General features: G+C 42.2%; 1 protein-coding gene across 2 annotated transcripts in view; it reads right to left on the bottom strand.

The window, feature by feature from the left end:
• The window catches only part of ELL2 (elongation factor for RNA polymerase II 2), a 41,141-nt gene that overhangs the window by 11,291 nt on the left and 16,894 nt on the right, over nt 1-12,956 (bottom strand). The window contains exons 3-6 of one of the 2 annotated variants that reach the window (XM_082074572.1): nt 11,740-11,958; nt 8,823-8,944; nt 6,109-6,272; nt 2,238-2,500 (exon numbers count right to left, since the gene is read on the bottom strand). In XM_082074572.1, the coding sequence (XP_081930698.1) occupies nt 2,238-2,500; nt 6,109-6,272; nt 8,823-8,944; nt 11,740-11,751 (561 nt within the window). In that variant the 5' untranslated portion in view covers nt 11,752-11,958. The remainder of the gene's footprint in view (nt 1-2,237; nt 2,501-6,108; nt 6,273-8,822; nt 8,945-11,739; nt 11,959-12,956) is intronic. The other variant, XM_082074571.1, reaches the window with a different exon arrangement.

Raw genomic sequence — 12,956 nt, 5'->3', positions numbered from 1 at the left:
TCTGTCTTTAATGCAGCATTGCGAATCAAGGCAAACTACGCCAATGCTTTAAATCCTCACTAGACGAGATAAGGCGAGAGGCCTAGTCTTCACTTGTTTGTCTTTATTTCTGAAAACTGAAGAACACCATCTCCACGCACAAGCCCAGAGCTGTTCAACCTCAGGAGGACACCTGCTGTACTTTTGTGCTTTTTGTAGCAAAGCACAGACCGTGCCTGGAACAACGAGTGTTTTCCACCATCGCAATAACAACCTCAGCATTCTCTATTTCTCTTGACAAACAACTGCTTGTCTTAGGTGCACAAGTCACAACAAACTACAGCCTTCTACGGAATGGTTGTATGCAATAAACTAACTGGCACTGAACAACTTATTTTAGTGCAAAGATTCATTATTCAACCCTCTCATAAGTTTTAAGCCATACTGAAGTTTTACTGATTCAGAAGGAAAAAAGCAACTGTACTCATATCTTATAAGTTATACTTTGAAAATGAGTTTATATCTTCCTTAAGAAAAATGCAAAGTCTGCTCAAAACATTAAAAACCCACTGGCATACAAAGTGCTGGTTTAGACTTCATCACCTGATGTCAATTCAGAGTTTCAGGGAAAACCTCAAAGAAAAAACAGTCTCCATCAGTTTGCCTGAAAATGCTGAATAACTCATCAACATATCACCACTACTTTTTGCCTATTTTTCCTCCGAAAGCTAATTCATGTGTGTGTGCATGTCTATCTGTCCCCATCTTAAAAAACAATTAAGAGTAACAGAGGTACCCAGAAACAGTAATTAACTTCTTAAAAACAGAATTAAAGTTGTGCTCCAAGAGAAGCAAATGTGTGCATATTGGATCTTACCAAGTACAGGCTGCTGATTTTACATTTGTACCGAAAAATCCCATTATGAAGCTAAGAAAAATGTGAGCAAGGCTTCTCAGGTTGCAGTTTTGCTAACATGACCATTTCTGAATGCAAACCAACACCCTGAGGTGGTTCAAATCACACAGAGAAGACAGATCCAAGTAAGTCTGCTTAAATATTGTCAAGCCTAATGGGACAGCAGAAAATTTTTGCACCTTTTATCCTCTTGGGAGCAGAGCTTTCAGAATTTTGTAATCAGCTTAAAAGTATAAATCAAGTACTTCACTTTGTATGTAAGAATATTGTTCTCATTAAATTGTGTATGTCTTCAGGGTCAAAAAACTACCATTTACTGGGCAAACAAAGCAACAATGTTTAACATATTCACCGAACGAGCTTTAAAAATTCAGCATAGGATCAGCCAAAGTTATATAAATGTTGAATTTTACTCACTTTAATAGGTTCCAAAACACTTTTTCCCTACATATATATGAAATATTCCTGCTTTACATATTAATACATGCATACTCAGCCACAGCCTACAGGTACATTAAAAAGTAAGGGAGGAGCCACTGCATCTCACAATACTTTATGAAGACTCTTCTGGGCTGTTATAGTAGAAAATTCGTGTGGCAAACTTGAACAAACAGCTTCAAAGTTTCAGCTGTAACTTTATTGGCTTGCTGATAATTTTAATGGATATGATAAAGAAATACAAGTGGAACTTAACTGAAAAGAGCACTGGGAAAGCTACTGAATAAAAAAAGGTTTCACGTAAGATAAAGACACAATCCACATGGCAGCAAAGAAAGATTATGCTCGAAATAGGACCATCCCCTTTTTCATTTACAATTTGGCTGTAACATTCTTCCCTGGTTTGCAATTCCAACAGACCCTGCAAGAAGCCAAGTACCAGTTCCAGGGCAGCAACGACGTTCAAATAAAACACTGACCTATGTGATTACCCAGCTTCTCATAAACTCATCACAAGAAATATTAAGTACTATGACAAACTATTTCACACAACTGAGAGAACACGCAGTCAGTTTCTCTCAATTAAACAGTTAAGCAGCCCAAGTAAAAGACAGAGGAAAAAAGAGCACGTTAAAAGCAACAAAGCTAGAAGTAGTTAATGACTGCCTGCCATTCTAGCAAAACAAAAACACTCCCCAAAATTTCTTAAGTATTTCTTTCCTTTCCCTCATGTTAAATTGCAGTTTGGGCACATGTGTAAAGCTGACTGAAAAAGTTAAACAAGGAGTAGTACTTGAGCTGTCTATTATTTTCTAATTTAAACACAGGAGTAACACACCTCAAAATGATGATTAAAAGAATAGCAGGAGGGACAAAAAGCTGACACAAAACTGCATGATCTCACCTGCGGAAGGATAATCCCAAGGGAATTCTTGTCTTTTTGGTTCACTCCATCTCTTTGCAAGCGAGCAAGTAACTCTGGTTTCTTGTAATTCTTCAGTGCCAGTAAGTGAATTACCCTGTCCCTGTACGGCCGCTGAGAAACAGCACCGTGAGTGTGAGTCCTCCGCACCGCGACCGCGGGGTTCACGGGTGTCGACCTCTTCCTCTGCGGAGCAGCATCCGGAACGCTTCGTGGTGGAGGCCTTTTGATCTGGACTCTTTTTCCTAAAGTAAAGGTGAAAAAACAAGAAAAAAGACAAAAAAAGGTGATGTGGGAGGTCAAGGGAAAACAAGAGAGTTGATTTACAAGAGTTTACGAAGCTGGATAAACTCTGAAGACTGTATTTACTTAGCATTTCAAGTTCTAAAAGAATACACAGGTAGTAAAGGTGGCTCAAGCAAGGCATCAGTGAAGAAATACTCAATTAAAAAAATAAAGCTGGTCAATGAGTGATACTGGTAGGAACACTTTATCAATTATTCATGTAGATTGTGCTTTTATTACTTTTCCAGTTTATAAGCTCAAGCACTGAATACCCAAAATCAGGCTCTTCTCTTTTTTAGGAGAGTAAAGTGTGATGCAAGGGTCTTGCATGTAATTAAAAGATTCCTCATTAATGCCTAGCGAGACCAAGTCTATACAATTAATTGCATCACCGGATAAAGAAACTACAAGCACTTGGTGTTAATCACTTGAGTTACCATAAACTAAACCACATTTTAAACCGAAATCTTTCCCACTTATTAAACAAGCCCAAGTTTATCAGAAAAAACATACCAAAGATTTAACAGCTCTTGGGACCAAGTTCTAAAACACGGCCCGCACATTTTGGATCAAACTCTATAAAAATACGTGCTTCTCACTCAAGGAACAATGCAAGTGTTTGCAAGCGATGCATCCAGAATTGAGGACTAACATCACCCAACTTGAACGTCAGTTTTCCAGAAAAAGACCCAAACTTCTATAGTCTGTGTTTTTAAATAGCACTTGTTATCAGACAGAAAAAAAAAAAAGATTTATCAAATATTATAGAAAATCACTGTAGTCAACATGGTTTGCAATCTAGCAGAGGATGTGACTCAACCTAGGCATTTTTCTGAAACCAACAACTCATGTTTGGTACATGAAGGAGACTTTAATGAGTATTGGTGGCAAAATCTGGAGCTTGCCTCCCCTAAAAGACACGCAGGCTCTGAGCTGTGCTTATGTACCACTCATCCTCAGGAACAGCACAAATTCATTTCCATTTTGTAGTGGAGACCAAACCTTTATAACCTTTCCATCCTGCTATTACCTGGACTTCGCCCTTCTGGTTTTCAGGAACAAACCTAAGTGTGCACACACAGGGTTACTTTTTCAGAACCTTATGAACTTGCTAGTTGGTTGTTGAACACATTACAAACGTTTTGATGAGTTAAATTTTATGTAGATACACCAACCCACCACACAGCCCGTAGTGTAAGCAGCATCCAAACAAAATAGCTCCTGAAGTTGTGTCTCCAAATCACTTGAAAACCCCAAATTAACTGAAAACATAATCAATCATTAACACAACCAACAACTCCAGTTCCTAATTTGTCCTGCATGAAGAATGTTGCAGTCACACCGTGACCTACCAGCAGCTAGACCTGTCCTACCTGAGCTCCATCAACGCCAGTCTGAAACAAAACATCCCCAAACACCGTAATTGTCTTAATTCCAGTCTTGAGACCCCATTTATTTAATGTTAAATTCACCTGACATCTGTTTAAACCACCAAAAAAATCATGCTGACCAACCACACGTGAAATAGAACTTCTCCAATGAGAAGGTTTGATATACATGAAAGCGGCTCCTGTCATGCTGCTGTTAAAGAGCAGCATGGACACTATGGGGAAACCAGAACAACGTTGTGTCCTGGTACTAACCCGTTCCCAGCTTCCTCAGTGTCAAGGCCTTACACAATTATATCTGTATCTCCAAAACCCATGACTACACTGGCTTAAAATGCTGTGCAGTAAGCTGAGGCAGAGCAAGCAATGGACCATCACTGTCAGGGACATCTGTGGATGCAGCCAAAGCCAAGTGAGAGCCTGTTCTGCTCGATGAGCATAAAGAACTGGCTGGAGGGTCGGGCCCAAAGAGTTGTGGTGAACGGAGCCAAATCCAGGTGGCAGTTGGTCATGAGTGGCATCCCCAGGGCTCAGTACTGGGGCCAGTTCTGTTTAACCTCTTTATCAATGATCTGGACGAGGGGATCGAGTGCACCCTCAGTCACTTTGCAGATGACACCAGGTTGGGTGCAGTGTTGATGTGCTGGAGGGTGGGATGGCCCTACAGAGGGGTCTGGACCGGCTGGATCGATGGGCTGAGGCCAATTGTCTGAGGGTCACCAAGGCCAAGTGCCGGGTCCTGCACTGGGGTCACAACAACCCCATGGACGCTGCAGCTGGGGAAGAGCGGCTGGAAAAGGCCCTGGGGGTGTTGGTGACAGCGGCTGAACATGAGCCAGCGTGTGCCCAGGTGGCCAAGAGGCCACAGGATCCTGGCTGGGACCAGCACTGGGGTGGCCAGCAGGCCCAGGGCAGTGACCGTCCCTGTGCTGGGACCTGGGGAGGACAAACCGCCAATCCTGGGGCAGTTCTGGGCCCCTCATCATCAGAAGGACATTGAGGCACTAGAGAGAGTGCAGAGGAGGGAATGGAGCTGGTGAGGGGCTGGAGCACAAGTGTGATGGAGCGGCTGAGGGACCTGGGGGGTTCGGCTGGAGAACAGGAGCTGAGGGGAGACCTTCTGATCTCTGAACTGCCTGAAAGGAGCTTGGAGCCAGGGGGGTCGGGCTCTGCTCCCCAGGAACAAGCGCCAGGAGCAGAGGAAACGGCCTCAAGTTGCGCCAGGGGAGGCTGAGGTTGGATCTGGGAACAATTTCTTCCCCAAAGGGCTGTGGGGCATTGAACAGGCTGCCCAGGGCAGTGCTGGAGTCACCAGCCCTGGAGGGCTGGACAGACAGACATGACGTTCTCAGGACATGGGGCAGGGACAGGGTGGGTTATGGTTGGACTCAATGATCCTGAGGGTCTATTCCAACCGAACCGATTCCATGATTCTGAGATGGATGTACCTGCTCCAGGTCACTGCTGCAGGCAGGACCAGCGCTGCCCGACCACCGAGTACCTGCAAGGGGGATGTTCACCTCGGATCTGCAGCTCCAGGCTCCTCAGGCAAACAGTACCCAGAACAGTCTAATAACAGACGATACCACCTAAACACTTTTTGTTTTGTGGGAAACAACAAAATTCATGGGGAGATGCCAACATTACCTTACTGTAACCTTTTTTTTCTTCAAAAAACCCCAACAAAACGGTCTTGTAGTAACAGTTGCTTACTGATGGGCAAGATATCAAATAAATAAAATTCAATCAGGATTAAGAACTGTGAAAAGTCAAGTTTTCCAAATCAATCTTATGAATTTGTATATGAGACTTCCGCAATACTATTTTTTTTAGATTAAAAATTAAGGTTATTAGTTCAGCACAGTATTTAGTTACCCAAAAGTGCTGTTACAAAAGCAAAACATTAGCTACTAAACCAGAGGATGTAAGTGCATGGGGTGGTAAAAACCCTCACCTCAATGGTCAAACTTTCAACCAGTCAAACAATATGGGAAAAAGGAAGGAAAAAAAGTCTAATGTCTGAATGCAGCAACAGGAGATGTCGAATCTGCCAACTGAGGGCAAGCTACCTACACCTGAGACCTTTGAGGACACCACCTTTCCCGAGGATGCACTGAAAAGATGAATTACCGAATTTGAAATCTTACAGACAGCTATTAGAAAATGAAATACAACCATACCTAAAAATGGTCCACCAGGTTTAATAACCTTTGCACTTCGATTGCGCGACTCCTCTTCTGCCTGGGTCATGCGCTCTCTGGTCGTCTGATAGGAATCGCTTGTTGCACATACTGTAATTTTATTCTGTATAGATCCCAGGCAACTGAGTTGCGAGGCTCCAGAACTATAAAAACATTGAAAAAGATTGAGCCCAAGCACTAGTTCAGGTTTAGAAGTATGGTTGTATCAGGAACTTTAAAACCTGTCTTAACAGGTGAAGAAATATGTTTTCCAGTTCTGACAGCTAGCTAGGGCATAAATGTATTTAAAATTGCCTCTGTGCAGCCAAACTGTATCAGTTTTACCTGTCAATGTAATGGCATTTCCTCACATAATTGTACCTGAGAGGCAGACTCGGGGCAGTGTTGCGGTGGAACTGATCACGGCTGCAATGACAATGACGGGGCAACTCACGTCACGTCACAACCCTAATGGTGGGCAGCTCCCGTCCCAGAGGTTTTACACCATCTGTGAGGCACACACCTCCTCAACTCTGCCTGAGGTGGCCCCAGGTGGCCCCAGGTAGCCCCAGGCCCGTGGAGGACAGGCCGTCCTTGCCTCAAGAGCTGTGCACAGCCCGCGCTGCCCATGTCCCCTCATCTCGCTCCCCAAGATGTCCGCCCTCCTCCTCGCCCGCTCGGTGCGTTTCTTGGTGCTGAGGAGGCCTGTGCTCTGCCCACCGCTTCTCTGAGGACACACGTCCCACAAGAGGTGCCCAGAGCAGACCCCACGCGTGGGGAAGGACAGTGAGGTCTCCTCCATAGCATCAGGAGGTGTTTTTTGGGGGCCCGGCCCTCTGTGGTCAGTCCACACGCGCTCCTGCACTGCCTTGTGCCCAGCAAGGAGGGCACCTCGACTTCGGTTAAACTGGCTTAATTAGCACCACTCTTAACGAGCACACTGTGCCGCACCTGCCACGGCAACAACTCTGACCAGAGAAAGGGCACCGGCTCTAGCTAACCCAAAACATTTCAACCACCCTAAAACTCCCCATCATGGCTCCAAGAAGGGTCAAGAATCTTGTGTCTCAACCTACCACATAACTTCTGAACCTCACAAAGCTGGACCAAGCCACCAACAAATATTTCAAGCCAACACATCTACAGTTTAGTCCATAGCCTAGACCTATGTAATGATTCCTCACTCCGAAATCAGCACATTTGCTCAGAAAAAAAGGGTCCTTCTTGCCATCTAAAGTGCAGCTTTTACCCATTGCCCATTTCCTTCAATATTGCTGCCTTTTATGTGCTTTTTCACCACAGGAACAGCCAAGCACCAAGACCCTGAGTAATCGCCCTCCTCGGGCTGGGCATTTTCAAAATCCAAGCCAGTTTTGAAGCTAGACCTGACTTGAGCAGAAAATTAGACTAGACACCCTGCAGAAGTCCTTTCTGGTTTTATTGTTTTAAACGACTCCGGATGTATTAACTTTGCAAGCACTTTGCACAAACTGAGAGGTAGCTACACAGAACTTTGGAAAAGCTAGTCTGAATTAGATTTTGAAGTAGATTAGCAAAATGAAGTCACACTAAAACTACCTAGGCACGCTATTCAGAAGTATTCAGAGCTAAAGTAGCTGAAATGCAATCTTACATCAAAAAACAGAGTTTAATTCAAGTGAAGGTGCTTCTTCCCAATAAGAAAGTGCCCTCAGAGATGCTCACCAGAGGAGAGGCAGGACCCTTCACGTGCACCCCTACGCCGGCTTTGTGCCTCGGGTAAGAGTTTAACCAAAAACAAGCAAACAACAAGCCCCAGGCTCCCCCACTAAACCACTCAGCTTCTCCCAGTCCCACCAGTTCAGTGAGTTCACTGAAAGGCTGTATTGTAGCAGAACAGACCTAATGCAAGGGGAGGCAGAAAGATGAGGATGCTGAGAGATCTGCCATTAGGCAGAGAGTTATTAAATGGGGTCATTTTCTTATTGCTCTCAAAACCTGCCCTCTGGGAATCTCTGTTTTGACACTGAGGGCAGAAGCTCTCCTGTGTCCAAGAACCTGAGCAGCACCTTTTGGAGACGCGTCGCTGTGCCCGTTTGCTGTGGGCTTCTCACATCAACACAAACTCCACCCGAGATGTCGGCATCGATCAAAAGGGACAACCAGCACCACTGGACCACATCAATACTACGGTGAATGTAAAATTCTAGAAGCTGAAGGAAATGTTGTGTAAAATCACGGTATTTTCTTGCTTTTTCGGTAGATGTTAACACTGTCCACTTTGGCGGAATGGATCAGGACAAGGTGCTGATGTATTACGTTTGGGTTCTGAAATGCCACGGTCATGGAATTACGGGTAAGGTCACAAAGTTATGTGATTCTTAAAATAAGAAACTACCCATCGTGGCCAGCATGCCAGCATGCTGCCAGCCATAATCATATTTACATATGGTTGCAGAATGGATCTGGTCTAGCTTGGACCACACTGAACTCCAAATGCTTTTAAAAATAGCACCAAGTATTCAAAAGGTTACTTTTTATAAGAGCAAACCCAGAAAGAATTTTATGTAAAAGCCAGTATTTATAACTTGCAAGAAATCATGCTATTGCTAGGAATTAATTCTCTACTGCAGCTTGTCACTAGGAGCATGCTTCTCTTAAAGGTTTTGCTATATGCTCAAAACCACAGAATCTACTTAAATTTGCCATGAAGGAAAATGTTAAGTAAAACTTACCTTGAGTCTGTTTGCTGGACACAGTCAAAGCTTCCCTGAGGATTATCTTTGCCAACATTTGACACATAGAAGTTAAATGTATGTGCTTCATTTGGCGCATCAACTCCGGGAATTTTAATACGCTAGAAGGAAAGAAAAAAGGTTTATGTAAAAACTTCAATATACGCTCCTTTACTTGCCATTAACCAGGACCATAATTTTACACGAGAAAACATATTTCAAGGATTTTGAAGTTATTTCAGTCAACGTCACTAGAAAAGCTGCTTTGGCACAATTCTCCCCCTGAAACCAGCGCTGAGCATCCAAGTCGCAAGTCATCCTTCCCGTTTACTGCAATTAATATGCATGTGCTTAACTTTAAATGCCAACGTCTAAGTCTAATCAAACAGGCTGAAGCTCAGCTAACATAACAGAGCAGAGCAATTTGCACAGATTTTCCCCGACTTTGAGATCTGTTCGGCCAAAATGAAGCTCCAAGAAGGAAAATAAACACCACCACCCACATGAGTAAAATTCTTAATCTATAAAAGATAAATTTCAACTCCGACCGGTGCTAAAAGCCTTATTCTTTTACTCAGCTCTAGAAGCAATTATTCACATAAATGTAAAATGTGAATAGGTTTTTCTAAGTTTAGTCAGATATAACAAAACTTGATTTCCTTGGCTGAACCAGTGATCTAGTACAGAATGTGCTGCATTCTGCTGCAGCGTGGAAATGTAAATACGAGGAATCATTAAAATGTTTATTGGCATAGGCACATTTTTCAGTGTGCTGCTATGCAAAACAATACTGAAGCACAAAATACTAGTGACATCCAACTACTTTATTCTGAAGGTAAAATTAGCTTGCGGTAAATCGAAAAAGCTACTCTTTTGAAATTCGCTTGAATTTTTGATGGAATATTAACCACAACTTACAAATAAAGATAAGTAAAAGCAATATGCAGCAGTCTCTTAGAAATCTTTCTCTCAGTATTTGCTTGTGAGATTGGTTAGTCTTCATAAATGTCATTTACACAAAGTGCTACTACAAAACAGCTCAGCTACCATTTATATCAGTATTTTAACCATTAGAACTGGCAGTTTACCAACAGCTTGGGACAGTGACTGGATGTGAAGGAGAAAGACAAGTCACCCGAACATCATATTAGTTTACTTAAGCTTAAAGTAGTAGGGTGCTTAAAAGAGCAACCTGTGCACTTTATACAAGAATGGAAATAAATTGGGTAAATTACCGAACACATGATCTTTGATTATATACACATCTTTACCTTTTACTGATTATGACAGTTACTATAAACATCAACCTAAGAAGAACACAGAGGCCCAAACGACAGTAAAATTCATCTACATTCTATAAAATTAAGTACAATTGATTGAATGTTTCAGGTTTTACTACAAATTCAGCAGGTGTATATGTATTAATTTGACAATTTGAATTCTACCCACTGTAGAAGACATGATGTTTTCAGAAAACCAATAAATATACACTGTGATAAATGTGGGGCTGGCCCTTGGGAACACGGCCGAGCAGGGGAGGGAGGTGGACACCGCTCTGTGTGCTTGGACTTCATTCTCAAAGCTTATTTTGAGCAAATCTTTACTTTCTGTTCATCAGCCTAAAGAACATATATGCATGTACTTAAACATTAGGAATTTCTGTACCCTAACATCTATATTTAAAATTCCAGAAGAACTGCTGTGGGTATTAAACCATAAAGTGGCTCAATGTGTTTTGATGCAATGATGTTAAGAGGACGTTTAAAAACGTTTTTGTTGCTGTCCCGCTCCCTCCAGGGAAGTCTGATTTCTCCCAAAGACTGAAGACATATACACTGATATCGACAAAAACAAGTACAGGCCTGAGAAACTTATCACCAACAGATTTATCAGGTGCAAACTCAAATGGGAATGTTGAATGTTTCAAGGCTTCTCAAACACAAACTCCGTAAGAAAGATATCAAAAGTGATGAGGGGACCAGCGACTGCAACCACCGAGACAGGTCTCTTCTAATGAGTAATTACGAGCTCTAGAAATTATTTTAATTCTCAAATTTTTTTTATACATTTTTCACAAACTTTGCAAGAATTAGATGCCCATTCCTTGGGTATTCACTAAATTGGATGAAGAGGATGCAAGAACTATGCGGGAACATTTATCTGCTAGAAGATTTCAGAAGTGGCAGTGCAACTAGCCTGAGAATAAAAAATTAACTCTGTCATCCGCAGTTCCAAAGTTTTAGTATTTAATCCGTAATGCAGACAGAAGCCTTTCGTTTTTGTGACCTTTTTCTGGGACCCATTCAGAATATCCACACAGCCCAAAGCTTTGTTCCTCAAACAAGCACGTTTTTTGAGGTTAGTCGTAATTCAGATAACCCAGTTTAATAAACTTGGGAAAAGCTCCAAGGGAAGTCACATTTTAAGTCACATTTTAAGTTATATGCAGTCTAGAAAGCATTCCTAGGATATCAACACATTTAAAGACAAAGCAATACGTGAAGCAGATAAACTTGCTGACAACACCTGGGTTTGCAAAAACAACCGTCACCTTAAACCCTTATGGATGAAGTTCTACTGCTGTTGACATATTCGTCATTCCTTTCTGTGTTCCGATAGACAACACAACACTTTGAAGGAGTTCATAGACTCAGTAACTTCTGCAAATAAGCATTTTGTTTTGAATAAACGATTCTGGTTTTAAACTGTAAATTTTTATTATAGGGTTCTGAAGAGTTCAATAGGCAGTTAAAGGATTTTTCGCTTAATCAGAATTAACATACTGCATTACTTGAGATAAGCACAGTGGCAAAATGTTTCTTTTCCCTATTTGAGCAGTACTTGCAGAAGGTGGCCAAGAAGCCCTTATTAACAAAGTACACACTGCAACCACATTAATCCATAACAGAAAATAAACCTTTGTTTGCATCAGGAAGCAGCACAGCAAGCCCGTTGTCAGCACCTTTGTGATTCTGATTTGTATTCAGCCTTCCACACATAAAGAACATCTGGCTGGTCCATGTCGTGCAACACACTGAAAAGGAGCTTGGTCTATTCTGTTACAGCAAACAGGGAGATTTCCAAACAGCAAACAGCAAAGTATGATAACTACATGGCTTCCCCGCACCCGGGTGGTCTGTGAAACAGCAATATACAGCAATTAATGGGATCCACATGTATAAATGTAGCAATAGTTACATTTATACAGTCCTCAAATTCCATTCGGCCCTTTGAAGGGAACTGCGAGGCTGATGTGGCCCCCAGTGAAAATGAGTGTGACACCCCTGGTGTGAACTGTCACCGAAGGTGAAATTCAGTGAAGAAATGTCTTGTAAGTGATGTGCAAAAACTCATCTTGTGTGTGTGTGTGTTGGCTAATAAATACTGCTGCTCATTAAAACTTAACTTCTAGCCTCATTTTCTCCTTCCTTAACCGTGATTCCTAATAACAAGAAGGAACTTTACATGCAATTCCTGGTGATTAGAGTATTTTTTTTTGTTGCATATGGTAATTCACCCTTAGATTTATGCAGTGGATGATGAGAGAGAAGGGACGGGGAAGGGGAAAAGGAAGGGGAAGGGGAAGGGGAAGGGGAAGGGGAAGGGGAAGGGGAAGGGGAAGGAGAAGGAGAAGGAGAAGGAGAAGGAGAAGGAGAAGGAGAAGGAGAAGGAGAAGGAGAAGGAGAAGGAGAAGGAGAAGGAGAAGGAGAAGGAGAAGGAGAAGGAGAAGGAGAAGGAGAAGGAGAAGGAGAAGGAGAAGGAGAAGGAGAAGGAGAAGGGGAAAGGGAAGAGAAGACAAGACAAGACGGAGGAAAAAGAGAAAAAAAAGAGAAAAAAAAAGAGAAAAAAAGGAGGAAAAAAGAGAGAAAAAATAGAAAAAAGAGAAAAGAGAAGAAAAAGAAAAAAGAGAAAAAAGAGAAGAAAGAGAAAAAAGAGAAAAAAGAGAAAAAAAGGAGAAATAAAGAGAAAAAAGGAGAAAAGGAAAGAAAGAGAGAAAAGGAGAGCAAAAGGGGAAGAGAGAAAGGAGAAAAAAGAGAAAAAGGAGAAAGAAGGAGGAAAAAAAAGAAAAAGTTATCTCCTAGGGCATCTTCCTGAGCGCTGTCGCTGCAGCAACACACAGCAACGGCGTTCACA

This window comes from Streptopelia decaocto (genome assembly GCF_964273445.1).
Source record: "Streptopelia decaocto genome assembly, chromosome: Z".
In the NCBI taxonomy this organism is placed as follows: Eukaryota; Metazoa; Chordata; class Aves; order Columbiformes; family Columbidae; genus Streptopelia; species Streptopelia decaocto.
Note: the sequence above shows the minus strand (reverse complement) of the source record. Positions and strands in the feature narration are given on the sequence as shown.